This window comes from Kryptolebias marmoratus, linkage group LG10 (genome assembly GCF_001649575.2).
Source record: "Kryptolebias marmoratus isolate JLee-2015 linkage group LG10, ASM164957v2, whole genome shotgun sequence".
Classification (NCBI taxonomy): Eukaryota; Metazoa; Chordata; class Actinopteri; order Cyprinodontiformes; family Rivulidae; genus Kryptolebias; species Kryptolebias marmoratus.
This window is the reverse complement of record NC_051439.1, coordinates 24,143,183-24,164,646: the sequence shown is the minus strand read 5'-3', so window position 1 is coordinate 24,164,646 and position 21,464 is coordinate 24,143,183. Positions and strand designations below refer to the sequence as shown.

Here is a 21,464-nt window from a genome sequence, read left to right as displayed (position 1 = left end):
CCCTGTCCCTCCCTGAGTCAAAAAGGCTAAACTCAAAGATAGCCAGTCCTAATGTGGTGAAACTCAACATTTTGCTCTGACTCTGGTCCAAACGCAGAAGAATCAGGTTTGTCTTCTATAGACTCTGCATGAATGAACAGCAGCATTTATTGCCATCTCCTAAATCTGAAATTTCCATGTTTAGATTTATTCAAACCTGTAAACTCTTAGAGAGACGTGATGAAACATTTCGAAAAAACAACATAAAGTGGGTAAATTACATTAACATTACATTTATTAAATTACATAAACACTGCATTTTAACTGTTCGGCTCCCGACATTTTTTGTTTCAGCACAGTAGCTCTGGCGGAGGCGTGAAACTCAAATTTCCGAGCTAGTTGTAAGTCCGTGAAGTAGCCTAAAACTTCGTCAACAAGCCGCCAGAGCCGAATTTCCGCCCGGACTTCTTCCTCCTCATTTGGACCGCCGGCAGTCGCTTCGTCGCTACACAGTTTGGTAAAACTAGCCAGTTTCAGTTTGTTCCAGTTTGGGCTTCAGGTTTGGGAGGTTCGGTGGAGGGTTCGGGCTGTGTGTTTTGTGTTGAATTGGGTCCGAGTTGTCGGCTCAGATAATGGAGAGGAACCGTTCCTCCACGCGGCCAGATTATCGGCGCGTTTAACAAAAGACCCGCTCTCCTCTTCCTCGTCTCTCCTGTTCGGTTTAGTCTGGGCGACGTCTTGTCCCTGGTTCTGGTTCCACTCTCAGGCTTCACTTTAATTTGCTTCTGGTGAGAGTTATTCGGTCTCTGACCCGTTTTCGCTCCTCTTTCTTTCAGCAAAGCGATGCCGCTGCTTCACCGAAAAGCCTTCATCCGACAGAGACCTCCGGCGGACCTGCGGCCGGATGAAGAGGTCTTCCTCTGCAAAATCACACATGAAGTCTTCAGGACCTACGAGTGAGTATTTACCTGTCCCCCCGGCTCGGATGGGAGGCTAAAAACCACAACAACAACATGTAGGTTTAAAAACAACAACATGTAGGTCTAAAAACAACAACAACAACAACATGATGTAAGCCCTTAAAGTCTGATTGTTGTGTGACTGACAGTTTAAAAACAACTGTAACCAGTCTTGACGTGAACACTTTTTTAAGAAAGTGGAGTGTGCACCTACCCCCACAGAAACCAGATTACCGAAGGTAACATGGTCCTTAGCAGCTGTACTGTTTGTTAGTTTAGGAAGCTAATGGTCCCTAAGGTTGGTTTGGTTGGCCCAGTTCCAGAAGCCTGGGTCACGGACTGTCCTTTAAGAGTTCACTCAGTTTAAAAGTTGACTGATATGGGCTTTTCCATGACAGATGCTAATATAGTTAGAAATCAGAACAGCCAATGATCGATATACCATGCAGATATTCCGACTGGCACCTGCTACAGCGTTCAGTTGGTGTTGATTTGACTGATCTGGATAGGGCCTGTGGCTTAGAGCAACCTGAAGCTGGTGTTCTGCAAAACCAAGTTGCATCATTATTTGGAGTGAGCCCTAGTGCCATTTCCAAATTGAAGGCCAAGCTTCATATAACTGGGATATCAGAGACAAGCTGTGAAGTTGATGTCCCATTAGATGAACTTCTACAAGAAAGAAACATCACAGAGTGGAGTTGACCTCCAACGTGGAGAGGAGGATAGAATGGCGTGCCTGCTGTCCTGACCTCAACCTCAACCTCATTTAACACATTTAAGAACTTTTTCATAGGCACAACCCACATACTCAACTCTGCTGCTCAACCCACAAAAGCATTTCCCTTACAAATATGGCACTATTTACAGTAAAATCAGCCAGTCTTCCAATGATACAGGATTTATTGTTAAGAAGCATAGTTACAAAAACATAAAATTAAACCAAACAAATTTTCTTACTTTTTGTGCTAAGTTCATTTATTGTGATGACAATAGAAATTATGATTAAAAAAAAATATTACAGCAATTGTTTGGCTGTAAATCTATCAGTGCATGCAGTCTAGAGCTTCACAAACATTGGTCTAAAAATTAAACTCACCCAATATCAAAGACATTGCTTTCCTACTTCAGTTATAGTTGAGTAATGTAAGTAATTTTTATTTATTGCCTTTCAGTAAAAATCATAAGATGCTGCACATTAAAATACATTAACTTAAGACACAAATTAAAATAAAAAGCCAATATAAAATCAGGAAAATAAACCACATAAAACAGAATGCTACCTAAATATCAGATGAGTTTAGCAGCTATCCTAAAAAAGTCTATTGAGTCTACAAAATGTAGCTGGAAGGGAAAAGAGTTCCAGAGAATTGAGGCTCTGTCACCTTTTAGCTTTTAGTCCTGAAGTAGGGACAGAGAACAGTTACAAAAGGTGCACGACGCGACACCGCACGTGGCCTTTGCAGAGGCGGGGACAGCGCAATCGAAAGTTGCAATTAACTGAGATCTGATCATTCCAGACTTATTTTAATGCCAGGTATCAACACTCTCAACTTGTGGCCAAATCAACAGGATCAAATTAGAACTAGGTCTAAACAAGAGTAAAAGAAGCCAAGATGACTGACTTGTCCCGATGCGATCCAGTAATCTGGTACAGATCTTTATACCCAGGTTGTCTGGAGACACTCAATAAAAATTATTGTTTTAAAACTTTTGTTTTTAATTCAATTCAGCTGCTGTTGGATTCTGTCTGCAGTCCAGATATCATCACTTATTAGATCTGATCTACCATACTGAGCCCAAGAATTAGAGCTGTTTCTCCATAGTACTGGGAAAGAATTGGAAAAAAAAAAATTACACCTAAACACACCATAAATAAATTGTACTGCAGATATTAAAGCTGGCAAATTCAGCAGGTGTAAAAAAAATTGATTGGAAAAGTTTCTTAAATATTTGATTCAGAAGCTGTATGCAAAGAATGAATGCAGCGAAGCATCTCAAGGTTCAGAACCTTGTTGGTCCCATCAAGGTTCTAACCCAACCCTAATGACATATAACCTTGGACTAGCGAAGTTCTAAGCATGTCAGTGGAACAACATCTCTGTCATCATTGTAATGGGTCCACTAGAACACGCTGCATATTGGTCAACACCCGCTAAACAGTATTCAGACCCATCCTCTCTCTCTCCCATACAGTGAGTTCTTTGAAAGGACCATCCTTTGTAACAGTTTGGTGTGGAGCTGTGCGTTAACGGGTCGAGCCGGCCTCACCTACCTGGAGGCAATGGAGAGTGAGCGGCGGGCCAAGCAGAGTCTACAGAATTTTCCTCAGGTTCTGATGATACCGCTACTCCACCTGGCTGCTTTGAGCCACTGCTGCAGGCTGTCGGAGCTCTGTGAGGATGTTTACTCATTCGCCAAAGACCGCTTCTTTCCTGGAGAGGTGGTGGATGTTAGCGGACGTAATGGAGCCAGGTACCAACAGAACCAGGTTTCTAATAAATCCCAAAAGTTCTAAAATTGTTTTCTAATAGAATGTGTGTGGTTTTTTTCTGTTACACTATCCAGGAATGTGAAATTTTCTGTCTGTGTTTTAGACATGTCTGTGAGATCTTGCAGGTGCATGCACCTTACTCCAGTGCTAATGGAGCCCCGTCCACTAATGGCCACAACAATCCGGCTGGCAATAATACAATTATCATCAGTGACAGTGATGACGAGAGTGACGCCTTTCAGAGTCCCACCACCCATTTCAATGGGTCAGTAGGTCAAAATGGCACATCTCATCTCATCTCAACTTTACATGCAGCAATGCCTCCAACTGTCACATTTATTACCCAGTAACACATTTTCTGGACTCAGTTTTGCATGTATTACATGAATTACCCAGTAACAGGTATATTGCACAGTAATAGATTGCACAATAATGTGTTTAACAAACAACATTCAATCTGTTTACAGATTGGGTTTTTTTTTTTTAAGAGAATAGATATCAACTCTAAGTAAACCTTTTGCAAATCCGTTCATGTTTTTACTGAGAGAAAAACATAGTCTGACAGATTGTTGATGTAGTTGTGTTTAAATGTGAAACAAACTGATTAATCACATTTACTTTTCCTCTTTGCTGTGACTTAAACACACTGCATATCGGCAGCACTCTGTACGGTCTGGTCCCAGAGTGCTTCAGCATTTAGAGATCACAGGTTGATCGTTAGGTTGAAAAAAAGTTATTAACTGGCTTTGAAGTTCTAACAATAGTTGGATGCTGCAGAAATAAGACAGATATTCACCATTGTACACTCAGTTCATTATTATCAGCTTGTCCATATGTGTTTATATCACAAAACAAAGACACCCCAGAACAAGCCCTTGGGATATGAATGATAGGAAACGTATTCAGTAGGATGTTTTCTCAGGTTATTTGTTTGTGTTTGTCAGCAGGAAGAAGAAACCTCTGAGTCCGTCTGTATTTAAATACACAGTGAGGGTGAATAAAGGTGAACACAGTGAGCCATTTACTGTCAAAGCCAGTCAAATCAGGTGAGGATCTTCAGTAAACGACCTCCCACACATCAGGAATATCTTCTCTTTATTGGCCTCAGTCTCCCCCAGCAAATAAGGTCAAGCTCAGTAGTATCACTATCCTGATTATAAACTGTACGCCTAGCTCTGAATACAAACAAGATAACCAAATACTGTTCTAGAGCCACATATTTCTCACAAGTCCTAAAACTCTGTCCTTGATGATGAATAATAAAATACAGGATACAGGTTTATAGGAGCACAGCTGCTGGAACCAAGATTAAGAGGAAAATGGTCAAAAAGACTAATAACTCTGTAAATCGATGACATTATCACTGTAGCAGAATTACAATCATTTTGAAGCTTCATTGACAGAAAACCAATACAACTAATTTACACATCAGCTATAACCATCACTATAAGTTTTCATCAGGATGTGACAAGGAGTTAAATCAGAAATTGTGGATTTGATTTTTCACGCGACCCCAAAAGTTCAGTCATATGTTTCAGTAACATTCAAATCAAGTTTTCTACCAAGTAAAAAGAATATCAGCCTTTAAGTTCTCAAACCTCTCCCTCTTTTCCCTTAAGCTTATTAATTCTGTTGTTTAGAGGACTGTGCTTGTTTTGAAATGTCCGGAAGAATGTCAGTCAATCTGAGTATTCACAACAAGATCACCTCTCCAAAAAGGAAGACTGTAAATTTAACTCTGGGAACATTGTTACTTGGGTTTGACTCTGATATTTACTGAGTCCTTCATCAATGTTAACAGTTGTCCTCCTAAGAGGATAAACATTTGTTTCATCTGTTTGATTTTCTCTTCAGTCGAAGGAAGTCCACTCTGTCCAGAGAGAAACTCAAGCTGCTCTTTAAGCAGCATTGTGAAGCTCAGAAGGGAACGATCACCCTCAAGGTGAGAACAGTATCATTGTTTCGTTCTGTTCCTGCACAGATTCTAACCTGAACTCTACTGCAATAACTCCTGTCTGTGTCTTAGCCTTCCACAGTGAAGAAGTACCATCTGTCTGAACAGAACTTCACTCAGTTCTTTCCTGATGACCCGCCCTTTTTCCCTTTAAGCTTCACTTCTAATGGGGGCTCGTCTGGACAGGTACACAGTTTGTTGTTATGTACCAGATTTGTTCTTTAAGCTCATTTTATCTGCACTGGGTATCCTACTTAAACAAACAAAACAAAGCTGATTTATTCAAAATTAACTGGTTTAAATACTAACAAGTTACAAAAATGTCAGTCAAACAAATCCTCTGGTCATCTTTCAAAAGCAAAATGACATTCTTTCAAACACGGTTCTTCTGACCCCAGAAGAACTGATGTCTGAACTGAAGCTGTCCAACTGGTAGTGTGATGTCTGTCAGGTTTTCTCATCTGATATAAGTCTAAACTTAAAAAAGCTGGTCTTTGACTAAGAATTTACCCTTCTTAAAGGGACCGTTGGGTTAGGGTCAACTAGGGTTTCACCTGAGGTCAGTGAAGAGGCTGAGGTAGATGATTTTATTTATTCTTATCAAGGAACTGAGCTGACTGCTTCATAGAGTGAATAACCTTCTTTCAAAGCAAACTTTTCTCTTTGCTTTCAGTTTGAGTAAACATTAAACTTACGGTAGTATTTTTACACACCATGTGTTGAATGACATGGTTGTTTATTTTGCTGCTATTTTATTTGGACAGAGTTGCAATTCCAGTTCTCTCCTCATATAACTGTGGAAGTGGGCTGTTTATGCCCAAAAAGAAAACGGTTACAGTTTTGAGATTACTTTAGTTATAAACTTTGATCAGATTGTGCAACCAGCTCTGAGCTGATATTAGGAGTTACAGGCAGCTTTGTCATGCTGAGTTTTTGGCTTTGGATGTGGACCTCGGCAGTCCAAGACAATCTCATGATTAAAGGCCTTCAAAGCATCAAAGAGTGTTGTTGGGTTGGTGATTGATTCAAACTGTTATTACAGAGGAAATTCTTTTTTTTATTTCAAAACATGTTGAATTCAGTTAACACATTTTACTATCTTATCTGACTCTGAAATTATCTGAGAGCTGGTTTAGAATTTCTGATCTGTTTATATCAGATCAGTCTTTCTGAAAAGTGAAATGTAATGTTTCTAGGCGTGTGTGTCACCACTGAATGCGCTGGAGGAAAAACTGAAGCTGCTGCAGAAGAAGGAAGAGATGGCAGCTGCAGCTCAGGACAGAGTTCGACTTAAGAAGGAGAGGGAGGAGCTGCAGGAGGCCAAGAGGAGAGAGAGGGAGGACAAGGACAAGCTGAGAGAGGAGCAGAGACGAAGGTTGGAAGAGGAGAAACACAGGAAGAAGGAGGAGAAGGAGCGAAGAAAGCTGGAGAAAGAGAGAGTAAGAAACTGACTAGAATGGGAAAATGTTTTTATAAGGACTACTATCAGTTGACTTATCACTTTAATAACCTGATCAATAGGAACGAGAAAAGCTGAAAGAAGAGAAGAGAAAATATGCTGAACGTCTGAAGCAGTGGAACCAACCCAGAGAAGATATGGAGTGTGAAGACCTGAAGGTCAGTAAACGCATCACTATTCAGGCAGACAAGGTGCTTTTAAACTGAAACTACCAAGCCTTTAAAACAAATAAATGAAACAAAAAGTCTTACTTCAGGGAGACCTCTATTAGACTGCCATTAGTCCTGTGTTAGACTGCTTTTAAATTTACCGGTATTTTCAGTCATGAAGGTGTAGAAGTTTAAAATGAAGGAAACCTGTTGATTACATATCTTTTTTTATGTGGAATAATAGTTTTTTGGTGCGGATTATAAATCTGCATGTTTGGTTCAATAGGAACTACCCTGTCCAGTTCCAGTGAGAACTCGTCTTCCTACAGAGCTCTTTGGAGAAGCTCTGATGGTTCTGGAGTTCCTGCGGGCTTTTGGTGAAGTCTTTGACCTGAGGGATGAGTTCCCTGATGGAATCACTCTGGGTGAGACCACTGCTCACAGGCTTTGTTGGGTTTTGATGTTTCTTTTACAGAATTTGTTTTCAGAAGGGTTCGGTCTTGTGGTTCTGGATGTCAGATCTGATAAAACTAGAATCAGTCCAAGAGTTCTGGTCCTGGGAGTTTCTGGCTTTACTCTCTCAAACTGTCCTTATTGGGAAAGGTGTTCTGAAAAAACTATCCATCCATCCATCTTCTATATATCCTCTTATCCGGGGTCGGGTCGCGGGGGCAGCAGCCTAAGCAGGGAGACACAGACCTCCCTCTCCCCAGCCAGCTCCTCCGGGGGAATCCCAAGGCGTTCCCAGGCCAGCCAAGAAACAGTCCCTCCAGCGTGTCCTGGGTCTTCCTCTGGGCCTCCTCCCGGTGGGACGAGAAAAAACTAACTTTTTATTTAATATGACTTGAAAGTCAATTAAAGCTCTGCTGTTTCTAATAACTGTTCATTCTGACTGATGTTGGGGTGGTTCCAACTAATTTACTGGTTCTGACAATTGATGTTTTTCCACAGAGGTTCTGGAGGAGGCTCTTGTTTGTTCTGATCCAGAGGGTCCGCTCTGTGAGCTGCTGTTTTTCTTCTTGACAGCCATCTTTCAGGCTTTGGATGAGGAGCAGGAGGAGGTGGCCGCAGAGCAAGCTGAAGGTCTTTCTCTCACTTACACACACACACACACGTACACGCACACACACACACTCACTCACACACACACACACACACACACAGGACATGTGATGTTTCACTTCCCATCCAGGAAGCTTTTCAGTTCAACAATAATAATATTTTTTCATTGACCCCAGGAAGAGTTGCTGTGCTTGTTACAGCTAATGGAGATCAAAATAAATAATAACAATACCTTTATTTAACCAGGTTAGTCAGTTGAGCACAAATTATTATTGTTAGTAACAACCTGGCCAGGAAGTGTGGAGTTTGAAGCTTTAAACTGCAGGAGATGCTCTGTTTATGCAGCTAAATTCATATGCAGAATAATCTCCCTTTCCTTTCACCCAGAGAGAGAGAGAGAATAATCTGCTCCGATTAATCTGAGAATAATCTGCTGATTCGACAGCAGGTGGTCTGTCGTACGTGTGTGATGCAGGGTGGATTGGTTCTAAGCATACACACAGATGTATTCATGTATAAGGAAATTATTTAAAGAATTTATTTTTTTAACCTTTTTATTTATACAGGTAGTCTCATTGAGACACAAGGACTCATTTTCAAGACCAACATAATGAAAGACAAGTAGTTACAATAGTACAGTGTAATAAAATCAAAGTGCCAAATAAAACAGGCTGAAAGTACTAAATACAAAAACAAATTAGCAATTTCTACGCTTTGTAAAGAATGTGTTGTTTTGCCCTTTAATCACAGCAGAATGAAATAGAGCCTGGTCCTGCTGCCCTTTTCAGACAGAACTGGGTCATGTATGCATTTGTTACTATGAAACAGTAACTTTTAAAAATCTAAATGACTCCTGTTGATACGACCTTAGCAGCCTGTATTGGTAGGCTGTGATAAAGCCTTTTCATTCACTCAAACTGTGTTTGATTGTTGTTGTGTCTGCAGACCTGCGGGAGGTTCTGGATGATGACTCTGATCCCACTCAGTCAGCTCTGAGCGCTATCGCCTCGTTGGCTGCAGCCTGGCCTCAGCTGCATCATGGCTGCACTCTGAAAGAGTTGGACCTGGACAGCTGCACCCTCTCAGAAATTTTACGTCTACACATCTTAGCTTCTGGTGCTGATTGTAACCATGGAAACGCAAAGTTTCGCTACCAGAAACAGGGAGGCTTTACAGTGATGGACGATCCATGTGTGGAGCTGCGGCTGTCTGAACCGGCACTACTGAAAAGACTGTCCTGCACACCGGTGTATGACCTCACGGCAGGTCAGCAGCCGACCAATCTAACCTTCAGTCAGTGCAGATCAGACAAGTGTGGAAAACAAACGGGCCAACATGCTGGAGGAGTTCTAATAGGTTTGCATGGTGTTGATTAGACGTGTAGTGATTCTGAAATTCAGACAGAAACAGCTGTACAGAGCCTAAAAAACATCTGCTTTAGTGTAGTTGAGACGTGGTTTTAGAAACAAACGTGTGTGTGTGTAAACAGATCGTCAGTTAGTGAAAGCTAGTGTTTGTTAATGTTGGCTAGTGTTAGTTGATTTTGGCTAGTGTTAGATAAAATGTGCCAGGGTTAGGTAATGTCAGCTAGTGCTAGTGTAGTTGAGACCTTGTTTTAGTGATAAATGTGTGTGTGTTAATGGGTCATCAGTTGATGTTAGCTTGTGTTAGTTAGTGTTAATGTTGGCTTTTGTAATGATCGCAGGGCAGCTGGAGGCATGTTGAGTTCAGATAGTTAAAAAAAAGTGCTCAGAAGCACGTTTACTGTAAAAACGTTAAACCAGCCTCAGTTGTTTTTAAATGTGCTGAAGAGATAAAAATGACACTAATATTTGTGTCTTTGGAAGAACCAACTAAAAATGACACTAACTTGCTTTTAGGAGAAAAACTGAAGATCCTGCAGGCTCTTGTGGGGAAGTTGCTGACGTTGGCATCCAGCAGAGATTTGATTGAAGACTCTGTAGAGGAACAGAAAGCAGCCAGACAGGAACTGAGAGAGATCCGAGCTGAACAACACCGCCGAGAGAGGGAGGAGGCTGCTTACAGGTACTCACACACACTTGCTGCACACAGGTATGCACACATGTGGAGGGGTTGTTTAGGTTTTTTCCTTGCTGCACAGAACTACAGACACCACACCACTCAGTTTGTGTCCTCAGGATGGATGTGTTCAGAGAAAATTCTTCTGAGTTTTTCAGATATTCCAGCCCAACAAGATAAAGGATGACAATGTTTTTGCAATTTTTCTTTTCCTTCCTCTTCTGTTTAGTGGTGTGTTTTTTGTATTTCCTCACTGACTTGACAAAAGCCCAGTTAGGATACCCACATGTTTGGAGAGCTTTTTTGATGTTTCTGTTTCTTTTCCTTCCCTTCTGTCTTCGTGGGGACGTGTTCAGCCCGATGCTGTAGCGTTCTGATGACAGAGAGTTTGTGTTCCAGTGGTGCTGAGAGTCCAACAGCAGGTTCTGATCTGTGTGGGTTGGTTTCCCATAGACTTCAGTGTTGAGGCTGTCCCCTCTCCGTCTGAACCAGACAGTCCAACAAAGGAATATTGTTGTCATTAGCATTTTCTCTGGTAAACCAGATGTTTCTGTCAACAGAGTTGATGTATCTGGTGAACTCTTCTGCTTCCTTAGCTTGGATTCACATATCTGAACCAATGGCTTGGTGTTGTTCCCTCAAAGGAGTTCAGGGCTTGCTGTTCTACTTCCTCAATGTAGACATTGGCCACAATTGATGACACTGGAGATTCCATGGCACAACTATGCTTCTGTTTGTAAAAAAAACTGTCAATGTATTTTAAATAAGTGGTGGAAAGATAGAGGTCTGTACCCTGTTGAACCTCTGTACCTTTAACCCTGTTTATTTATTTCCCATCCATCTATTATCTGCTGCTTGTTCCAAAGTTGGGTATCGAGGGTAGCAGTTTGAGCAGAGAGGCCCAGACATCCCTGTACACAGCCACCTCTTCCAGCTCTTCTGGCAGGATTAGATCAGATGACACAACTACAAAGTCTGTCATCAATCTTCATCCCAGGGTGTCCTGGTGCCATATGCAATTAGGGGCACCCTTATGTTTGAACATGGTGTTCATTATGGACAAGCCATGACTAGCACAGAAGTCCAACAACAAAACACCACTCTGGTGCAGATTAGAGAGGCAATTCCTCCCAGTAATGCTGCTGAAGATTGTTGTAGTGTCCCACAACAAAAAGGTAGCAATTCGCAGAGGAGAACCTTATTTAATTTATGGACCTTCAGGGTTTCCCCTAGAAAAGAGGCTAAGTCTGGTGGTAGGTGGCAGATCGCCAGCAGACTGTGATTTAGTAAAAATAAGTGATTAAAGTTGACAGGAAAGTTGAAAATATGGCTATTTATTATGTGATATTGTAACATATTTGTGTCAAATATTTACACAACTATAGTTTTACAAAGAGGCACTTTTGAAATACTTTTTTAAACAAAAATTGTTTGCACCTAATTTGAATCTTAATTTAAGTCACATTTACAAATAAAATAAATTAACATAAATAAAAAAGTGCAAATAAAGCACCACCACACGTCTCACCTCAAGACCAATGAATAACAACAGAGAACTGTGATAAATAGACAGATACTGTACTGTGCTTTTTGTTGCATGTTGGATCACTACATGTAACAACAAAAGAAAGCATATCTAATGCTAAATTTAATAGCCTCATTTTACTGGTAAACAAGGATAAATTATATTAATATTTTCACCAAGTGCAAAAGATGCTTACCGTATTCGGTCTTGTGATGCCACTCGCTGAATTTCGGCTCAACTAACCATTTTTGGTTAAACCTGCTCGTTCCATGTTTATTGCTGTGGCTCTCTCACAGAGGGATCATATAAATGCTGATACAGACGAACCAGCTCTTCTAGAGCATCGAAATTGTCCATTTTGAACGGAGCGCGATTTGGGCGAAGTTATAAGAATTGGGAGGTGCACGACCACGTGACGTGACACTGCGTGGAGACGGCGTGGTTGCGTCCCTGTTGGCGCGCGTACCCTTGCACTGTGATCAACGTGTCAAGTATAAATCTACCTGAAAGGAAGATCTTGGAGGTGCAGGTGGGAAAAAAACAACGTGTATAAAAAACGTATAAAAAGACGTATTTTACACAAAACAGGCGGAGCTTAGCCTGGTGGCCCGTTAGGCTTATAATACACTGGGGGAAACCCTGGACCTTTATTCTGTTCTAACTCTAAACCCTTTACAAACCAAAACTTTGGATTTCTCACCCTTTACAGAACTGGAGCACAAACGCAAACTGGTAAGAATAAAAACTTTCTTGTCTCATTTTTAGGGTTCGTCTTCGGAAGGAGGAGAAGCTGAGGGAGCAGGAACATAGACTGAAGGAGAAACTCCAAACCTACAGGTGGTGATCTGTTATTACCAAGCATGGCTCTCCTCAGTCTGTTGAACATTTATTAATGGCAGGTTAATTCGTTGTCTACTGTGAGAGGCGTAATGTTTGCTGCTGTAAATCTTATTTATGTTTTAATCCAATAGATCAGCTGTTCTGTTCTCGTCATATTTACCTTGTGCTAGTTATCCACTATGGTTTCAGACAAACTGAACATTTAATGACAGACAAACATTTTATAACTTTTTTTTTATTTTATTTTTTAGTTTGTTGGTTCTGTTATTATTTTAAATGTCAAGTCAACTGTAGACAGAACCACAGAAGGAATGCTTGTGATTTGGAAATAAAATAAAAGCTGTTTTTTGATCTTTCTTCAGTGAGATGCCTGCAGAACATCACAGTGAGAACAACGAGGAAGAGGAAAGCTCTTCATCCAAACAGATGATTAAAGGTAAAACTGCTGCTGAATAACCTTCAGATGTTTTTTCTCCATCAGTTCTTTGTAACAGCAAGTTTCGTGCTCGGAGTTGTTCTCTTCCTAAAGTAAAAAAAAACAACATTCAGAACAGAGTTCTGCTTCAAATAAACTAAACATTTACATGTGTGTTTCTCTTGTTTCCTCCAGCTAAGGACAAGCAGAAGGAAATCCAGCAGCACCAAACAAACCCTGAGTCCAGAACCTCATCAGGCCCCCCTCCCAGCTTGAGTCCAGAGGAGCAGGAGCAGGAGCAGGAGAAGGTCAGGGATCCCCTCAACATGCTAGGAGTGGGAGTTATAATCTAGTTTGGATGCATCGTGATGCAGACTTGAACGATTCTGAATCAATTTTAAAATGTAAAAGAAATAGTTATTTATTGTTGTTAATCTCATGTTGATGAACACAAAGGTGCAGTGCTGAAGTGTGGAAATTTACCACTCTGACCGTTTATGGCATGCGCACAACAGAGACACAGGAACAAGATGGCTGACCAACAAATAAACAGCTGCTTCTGCATTGAAAGCATGTGTTTGGAAGAACTTTAGATTCTTTGAAGTTAAATGGAAAAATTATGTTATAACCACACTATATGCAAGTTGTGTTTATGTTTCTACCTGGAGGAGGAAAAAGATAAAACAACTGGTGGCAGCTGCTAGCTGCTACTGCTAATAGAGCAATATCGAGCAATCAACGTCAAAGTTTCTTCCTGATTCAGAAAATGATGCAAAACAAATTACAAAGCTCGTATTTTTATTGTGAAGGATTTGTCTGCATTCAGTCCTTGGAAACCAGGGCTTGTGCTCCATGTTTCATATGATAGAATATGATCTTCACAGCCATCCCCACACTTTACAACGAGACCAAACACAAAGTAGTGAAACACTGAAGAAAGTGGATCAGATAGCTCTAACATGGTGCATGAACATCCAACGCCACAGAATCTTGTCTCTGCATTTTCTTTCCTTTTGTTCATTTAATTTTCAAAATCTTGTTTCAATAAACGGTTTTATCCTGCATTATAGAGCTAATTGTCTTCAGACTGTGATGTGATTAACATCGGTCTTCTAGATTGTGCCTAAGGATTCCCACCCCTACAAAATGTAAAATAAAACTTGGTCATGTTGTGTATCCATCTGATATTTTATTTTTTATCACAGAAACATGAAAAGACTGTGATTAATATGTTTGGGCAGCATGACAGCTTAGTGGTCAGCACTGTTGCCTCACAGCAAGAAGTACTGGATTCAAACCCCGGGTTAGACCCGGGCTCTTTCTAGAGTTTGAATGTTATCTGTGGGTTTTCTCTGGGTGCTCCCGATTCCTCCCACAGGCTAAAAACCTGCATGTTAGGCTGCCTTCAGGCCCAGGCCCTTGAAAAAGAAATCTGTGATCTCAATGGGACTCCTGGTTAAATAAAGATTAATAAATAAATGTTTGTCTCTGCAGGTCAGAAAGCTGCAGGAGCAAATCCAGAAGGCAGCGGCCTGCACCAGCCTGCTGCCTCTGGGCAGAGACCGGCTGTACCGCAGATACTGGATCCTCCCCTCGGCCTCTGCTCTGTTTGTTGAAGACGATTTCTACGGCTTGACAGAAGACATGCTGAAGCCACGTCCAAAACCTGCTGAGGACTCTCTGACCAACAGAAAGGATGTCAAAAATGATCCATTCAGAGAAAGGTGGGTCATACAGAGACAGAACCAGTCAAAGGAAACAACCTTCAACACCTTCTGAAAGTTTTCTAACTCAAAGAGCTTGATTTTTCTTTCTAACAGTGCTGCCTCAGGCCCTGCCTCTATCCCAGTGATCCGTCCCAACCAGTGGTCCTTCTACAGCTCAATGGAGGAAGTGGATAAGCTGATCGAGGCGCTGAACCCTAGAGGTCATAGAGAGAGCAGCCTCCGGGAGGCACTGCTGCAGGACCGAGATAAACTCCAACAGCTGCTGCAGAATTGTGATCGAAACTGCTACAATAGAATAGGTATGCTGACAGGTAGAATATGCAGGAAGAAACATGCAAATAACAAATAGTGTTAATCTGACAGATTAGTGGTTAGGGTTAAAATGAAATTCTGCTATAATAAAACTTGAAAGAAACCTGTCCTGTGTGTTCAGATGAAGCAGAGATGTCCCAAACTGTCCCACAATGCACTGCTGCAGCTGACACTCTGATGGAGGTGAGACTGAGAGACTTGCTGCTGGACATGGAAGACCGGATCCACCAGGGAACTCTAGGAACTCTGAAAGTAGGTTCTAATCTGCCTGTGATGGTGAGACTTTGATGGTTTCAAACGCAGCGGATGCAGTGCTCATCATGTTCTTTGTTCCTGTTGGGAAGGTGATGGACAGACAGGTGTGGCGCTCTGCGCTGGAAGCAGGAAATTACGAGCTGCTCTGTTCTGATGAGACCAGCAGAATAAACGGACCTGTTGAGGCATTGGAGGTGGACTGTGGCCAGCTGAGACACAAAGACAGGTAGAGAAACAGTCAGATTGGAACCTGAGTGTGGTTTGTATAGTTAATCTGATGGGAAGTGCCCGTTTTTAACCTGATAGAAAGTGTGTGTGTACTTTGTCAGGTTGCAGGAACTGAAGACTGATGGTTCAGTCACCTTTGGAACCAGTGGTAGTGGGACACCTCAGATGGTCAGCAGCACAGTACAAATCCTGGCTCAGGCCCTCTGGCACATTGAGCAAGGCATTGAGAAACGCTTCCTCAAACCTCCCCTGGGTATGTGTGTCTGTCTGGGTCTTTCCGTCTTTGGATTTTACTTAGTCATACAAAATAATTGACAGAAATGACTGATACTGAAGATTTGTGCCTGACCTCGGCAGCAGGAGAGGCTAAAAAACAACTGATTTGCTCATTTAAAATCCAATGATACAGATGATCATACATCATAAGATACAGATCTTCATATTTACCAAGTTGGATGATGACAGTTTCATTCGTCTGCAGGTGATGAAGACTCAAAGAAAGACCAAAAGATGAAAAAGAAAAGGAAAGAAGAAGAACAGGCCTGTGATGGTATGACTTGAACTATAAAATTAAATCAAATGTCTGAAGAAATTCACTTTGTTTCTTTGTTTTCTGAGTGGATTTTTTATACAATGTCAGCACCGAGTTTACTTTTTAACTTCTCGTCTGTGGTAGATTGTGGCAGTGACAGCGGTCGGGTCGTGAAGACAGTGTTGGAAAGATGGAGGGAGTCTCTGCAGTCCTGCTCCAGTCTATCCCAGGTCAGAACCAAAGAAAGTATGAATAGCATGAGTTGTTAAACAGAGTGTTGACCCACTTTTTTTTCAGGTGTTTGTTCACCTATCCAGTCTGGAACGAAGCATCCTCTGGTCCCGATCCATCCTCAATGCACGCTGTCGGATCTGCAGACGTAAAGGAGATGCAGACAACATGCTGTTGTGTGACTGCTGTGATCGAGGACACCACACCCACTGCCTGAGACCTCGCCTCAAGGTAAATCACGCCTACTACCTGAGGCCCCACCTTGGAGAAAACCAAGCCCACTGCCCAAAAGCCCACCTTGAGGAAAACTATGCCCACTGCTTTGTGTGGTTGAAATTACAGATGTAAACCAATCAAAACGTACCTGAGCAGAGTGCTTCTCAGAAAGAACAACCTGATCATTTTAGTGAAACTGAAAATAAATGTGCTTTAAAAAAATAAATGTTTATTATTAGCCACTGAGAAAAGCTGCTTTACTCTAATGTACAGGGAATGAGTTCTGTAGGAATTAGGTGGACAGGAAGTTAAAAGATAACAGATTCCAGTCTCACCACACACATGGCTTCAGTCCATTCCAGGTGGAGAGTGGTTCTGTCCGGACTGCCGACCCAAACAAAGATCTACCCGAATTTCGTCCTCCAGACAAAGATCCTCCATTGATGATGATGAAGAAGATGATGAAAATGACAAGGAGGAGGAGAGGTCAGAGGAGGAGGAAGAGTCAGAAGAAGATGAGCAGTCAGAAGAGGAGGAAGAGGAAAAAGTTGTGAGGTAAGTGTAGAAGTTTAAACATTTTGTCTCACATGAATCCAGACAGAACCCTCAATCTGTTCACCTTTGCAGTGTCAAGAAGAGCCAGGCTCTGCCCCTCAAAGGCAGGAGCCAACAGGCCACACCCAAAGGTCAACAAGCTCCGCCTTCAAACAGTGCAGCAACCTCATCAGGGAAAACTTTCTCAGCCTCCAGGTGAGTTACAACCCGATTCTGGTTTTCTGTGGTTCTGAAAAGACCTGACTAACTGTTAAAATAGGTCCTCAGGGAAAAAAGCCACACCTCCAACTTCCAAGGCCAAGGCTCTGCTTTGTTCAGGAAGTCGCAGCGCTGCTCGTCAGAGCCACGAGTTTCTGACATCAAATTGCAACACCAGAAGCCCCCCCGGTCAGAACAAGAGACTGTCCACAGGTAAACACAAGAACATCCACCAACCAACAAACAGTCAGCATGTAAACACCTACGGTAACAGGTGAACAATCAAACCCCTGCTGACCTAGAAACAGCCAACAGAACCAGTCTCAGACAGTTTGGACAAGAGGTTGACCGATATGACTTTGTCCATGGCTAATACTGATGCTGATCTTTAGAAATTCAAATTGTTTGAACAGATGAACCAGAGTTGTGGAGGTTGACTATTCTGATCTTGATCTCTTGGTCGATCCTACCCCCCTCACGATACCACACAAGGGGAAGAGTGTCTTACTGGTTTAAGGTGTACCTGAAAAAGCATTCACAAATGCATCTCCAATTAACTCAAATATTGTCAACTAACCAATCAGAAGCTTCCAAAGTCATGACATCATAATGTGGGCTTTCCTAAAATGTTTAAAGGCATAGTAATCTCAGTGTACGTGCACTTCTGACATTTAATAAAGCAAAAAAAAAAACCTTAATTCTTAATTCTTCTTAATTTTCCTTCTCATTATTTGGGCTTTTAACTAATATAACATTTTTGTGAATTCTAATTGAATCAAAATAGGATTTAGTGTCATACAGTGAGGAAAAAAAAGGTTCTGCATCTTCTGGGAAACATCTGGGTTTAACTGTTTGCTGAACTGGACCTTGTCTGCCTCCTCTGCTCCTCTCACAGATGCTGCTCCTCAAAAACTATCCAAAAACATCCTCCCTGTCCTTCCTCCCTCCTCCTCCTCCTCCTCTCGGCGCTCCTCTGGGAGGAACCAGGGCGTCCACGAGCTTTCAGCCTGCGAGCAACTAACTGTAGAACTGGTCCGACACGAAGACAGCTGGCCCTTCATGAAGCTGGTGTCCAGGACTCAGGTATTATGCTTATCATAACCCAAATGACCCCTGACCTTTGTGGATACAGGTCAGAAACTTAGAGGGTCAGAGGTCAAGTTGTTTCAAAACAAGACCCCGTCTCTGTCCCTATAGGTCCCTGATTACTATGACATCATCAAGCAGCCAATGGCTCTGAGCACCATCAGGGAGAAGGTGAACAGCTGTGAATATCAGACTGCAGGTGAGAAACGTAGCAGAAACTCAGGACAGCAGGATGATGGGTGGAACAACGAGAAGACGTTTCACTTCTCATCCGCAGAGCTTTATCAATTCAAAAATCCTAACTGGGAGAATTTACCTGGGCTTTTTCAAGTCAGCGAGGAGCTCTAAAAAACACTACTCAACAGGACATCTCAGCTTTAAAATGAATTGATAAAGCTACTCTGATGAAGTAAAGTCTTCAGCTACAGAATAGAAGTCCAGTTGTTTTTGTTTTTTAACCCTTTTTTGGGGGGTTCTTGGCACTCTGGTGAGAACAAAATAATGTGATTTATTTATTTTTTTGTCACACGTCAACAAGAGCAAACTTTCTTCACTTCTTGCAGATTATAAATGAGCCTTTACATTATTATTGTTAGAGCTGACCAATCAAAGGGCAGCAGAGTTTTATATTTTTTGGGATCGAATCAATTTAAACCTGTTTTGAATGAAGTTTCAGAGATGAGGCCTGCAGGAGGTTATAGAAAAATCCCAAATCATATGGATCTGCATAAGTTTGTCTACAGACTTTATAGTTCTTTTGATGATCTGAAGGAACTATAGCTTCCAGCAGATTTGGGTTGAACTGTAGACAAGATAAATGTTATGTCCCATCAGATGATTAACCCTTCCCCCCCTCCCTCTGATGTCTGCAGGTGAGTTTATCTCTGATGTGGAGCTCATGTTCTCAAACTGTCTTCAGTATAATCCTCGCCACACCAACGAGGCCAAAGCTGGACATCGCCTGCAGCAGTTCTTCCACTCTGAGCTCCGCCGACTTGGCCTATCAGACCGATGCCCTGCTCCTCCCGCCAAACGCTACAGACAGTGACCTCACTGCGGTCCGCTCAGCTGACCTGTGGGGGGGACCAGACAACCCAAGACCATTTCCTCCTGACTCAACAACACAAGTTGCAAGTCGCAAGTTGCTTTACAGTTGTTATGACCTTTGACTCTGGTGTAAGGGGATTTCTAGGGTCGAAGGTAATGAGCCAAACAATAACCAATTTTTCAGTTTTCTTCCTCTGAGGTGTTTGCCTCGGGTTCTGAGAACCAGTGGATCCAAAAAACCCAAACCCGCTGAAGAATATTTTTACTGTCTGTGGAACAAGGTCGTTGATGTTAGCTCAGGAAGGAAATTATTTTTATTTCAGTGCAGCTAACCTGCTTTCAGGGTTAGCTGGTTAGCTGCTCAGGCTGTCAAATTAAATCCATCACATGTGAACTCAGAAATATAACTTGGATACAAAAACTCTTCAGTGTTAAGAACCATTTTTATTTTCAGTTCTTGGTTGAAGCCAAAGAACAGACATGTCTGCCTGATCACATGATGACAGATAAAACAAATACAGAAACATTTACTTTATGGCTTTGATTTAAAGTGTGTTGCAGGTTTTATTTGGGCAATAATTAACTATTTTCAAGTGAAGTCATGAGTTATGATCCCAAGTCTGATAAAAACTCCTCCCTGCAGTTTCAGCAGACTTCAGTTTGATTTGGATTTTTATGCTGTGAACGTTGTGTAAATCTTATGGTCCCCCCATCAGGGAAAATAAATAAATAAATTAGAAATATGAAAACACAATGATCAATCCCAAAAGATAAACATCATGAACAATTAAAAAAAAAAAAAAAACTGCTGAAGTTTGTTTTGAGAAACCTGCAGATAACAATTTGTTCAAATGAAAATTTAAATAAATGAATAAATATTGTGATGAATCTGCTTCCCTAATGATCAACTTGTTTCAGATACAGTTTTGTAATAAGCAGCAGAATATTGTTCCTGAAACAGTTGATCCCTTTTGATTCAGATTGAGTTTAAAGTGTAATATCCTGTGGTTCATATTGAAGCTGAAATGAAAATAACATTTTTCTCTCTTGCAGATTAAAAGATTTTTTTTAATTTAGTTAAAAACCCAGAGCTTCGGTTTGTGTAGATTATGTGGTTGTTTTGTTTTTGTTTTTTTGTTCTTTTTTGGGGGGGGTGTTGACTTCTGCACCTCTTTGTTTTCATTGGGAGTTTCTCCTGATTTTTCTGGATGGATGTTAGCTGTAGACACTACACTGGACCTGTTGCAGCTCTCCATCACCCCCACCTCTTATTTGTATTTATTTAGTTGAAACCTGTTTATTTATGACCGTTAGCTGCCTTGACGTCCTGTTGTTCTAAAGTTCAAATAAATTTTTTTTTAAACAACTACAGCTTCTCTGGGCTCATGTTTTAAACTTTTGGTTGTCTGGGCATCTTTAAGACTTAAACCATCCCTTCAAACATTAAAGAAAAATAATTTAGCCTTTTATCCTGAACTCAAGTTCTGTTATGTTTGTATGTAAAAATATAGAAAAAATAACTTATGATTGAGCTCTATAAACCTAATTGTTAAATCCTGAGTTTTATTGTTTTGCTAATAGTTTAAAGATTCAGGAGCTGAGTCCATATCTATGGCACACAGTCAAGCTCGTTCCCAGTCCAGGCTGGACTCCAGGACTCCTAGTATCAGTTTCGGAGAGGTGGGGGTCTGGTTTGGGACCATCAGGGTCTCATAGGCTTTCTGCAGACGATGTGGTTCTGATGGTGTCTTCTGACCATGACCTCCAGTGTGCACTTAGGCTATTCACGGCTGACTGAAGCAGCTGGGATGATTTGATTGCTTCTAGTTTTTTATGGTTTTTAGAAAAGAATAGTTCACTTCTTTAAGTTCAGTGATGGGAGTGTGGTTTAGTGGAGACACTTTTCAACAACTCCACTGCACTGACAGTAGTTTTAGTTTCAGACATTTGCTCTGGATTCTGCAGCGTCTCTTCTACTTTTTCACAGGTGCTAGCAGTGAGATTACTGTAAGATCACCACTGGGGACTTGCTCCTGAACACATGGCACACATGGTTCACTCATGAACAATTTACAGATCAACTTACACACAAAAAACTAAAGTAAATGGATTCCATGTCATGTGACCCTATGCTTCCAAATTAATGTTGAATTGCTCTACCTGACTGGATAAGTATGACTTGCTCATTTTGACAGAGAGAACTT

The 21,464-nt window shown here is 41.4% G+C and overlaps 1 protein-coding gene across 2 annotated transcripts; it reads left to right on the top strand.

Moving 5' to 3' along the window:
• The first annotated feature begins 374 nt into the window (after positions 1-374).
• On the top strand, positions 375-20,003 carry baz1a (bromodomain adjacent to zinc finger domain, 1A). Of its 2 annotated transcripts, none has more exons than XM_025002228.2 (30): positions 375-496; positions 816-935; positions 3,132-3,410; positions 3,533-3,694; positions 4,377-4,475; positions 5,284-5,371; positions 5,456-5,569; positions 6,580-6,822; positions 6,905-7,000; positions 7,278-7,416; positions 7,943-8,074; positions 8,999-9,319; positions 9,934-10,099; positions 12,384-12,455; positions 12,821-12,894; positions 13,069-13,181; positions 14,368-14,597; positions 14,694-14,899; positions 15,034-15,164; positions 15,257-15,393; positions 15,497-15,648; positions 15,877-15,945; positions 16,072-16,157; positions 16,225-16,389; positions 16,727-16,929; positions 17,002-17,124; positions 17,189-17,340; positions 18,023-18,210; positions 18,325-18,412; positions 19,086-20,003. In XM_025002228.2, exons 2-30 carry the CDS (start codon positions 823-825, stop codon positions 19,259-19,261), a joined length of 4,317 nt encoding a protein of 1,438 aa, XP_024857996.1. In that variant the 5' UTR covers positions 375-496; positions 816-822; the 3' UTR covers positions 19,262-20,003. The 2 variants fall into 2 exon arrangements, with proteins under 2 accessions (XP_024857996.1, XP_017294600.1); XM_017439111.3 differs by having other exon boundaries at positions 4,374-4,475.
• Positions 20,004-21,464: the final 1,461 nt, after the last annotated feature.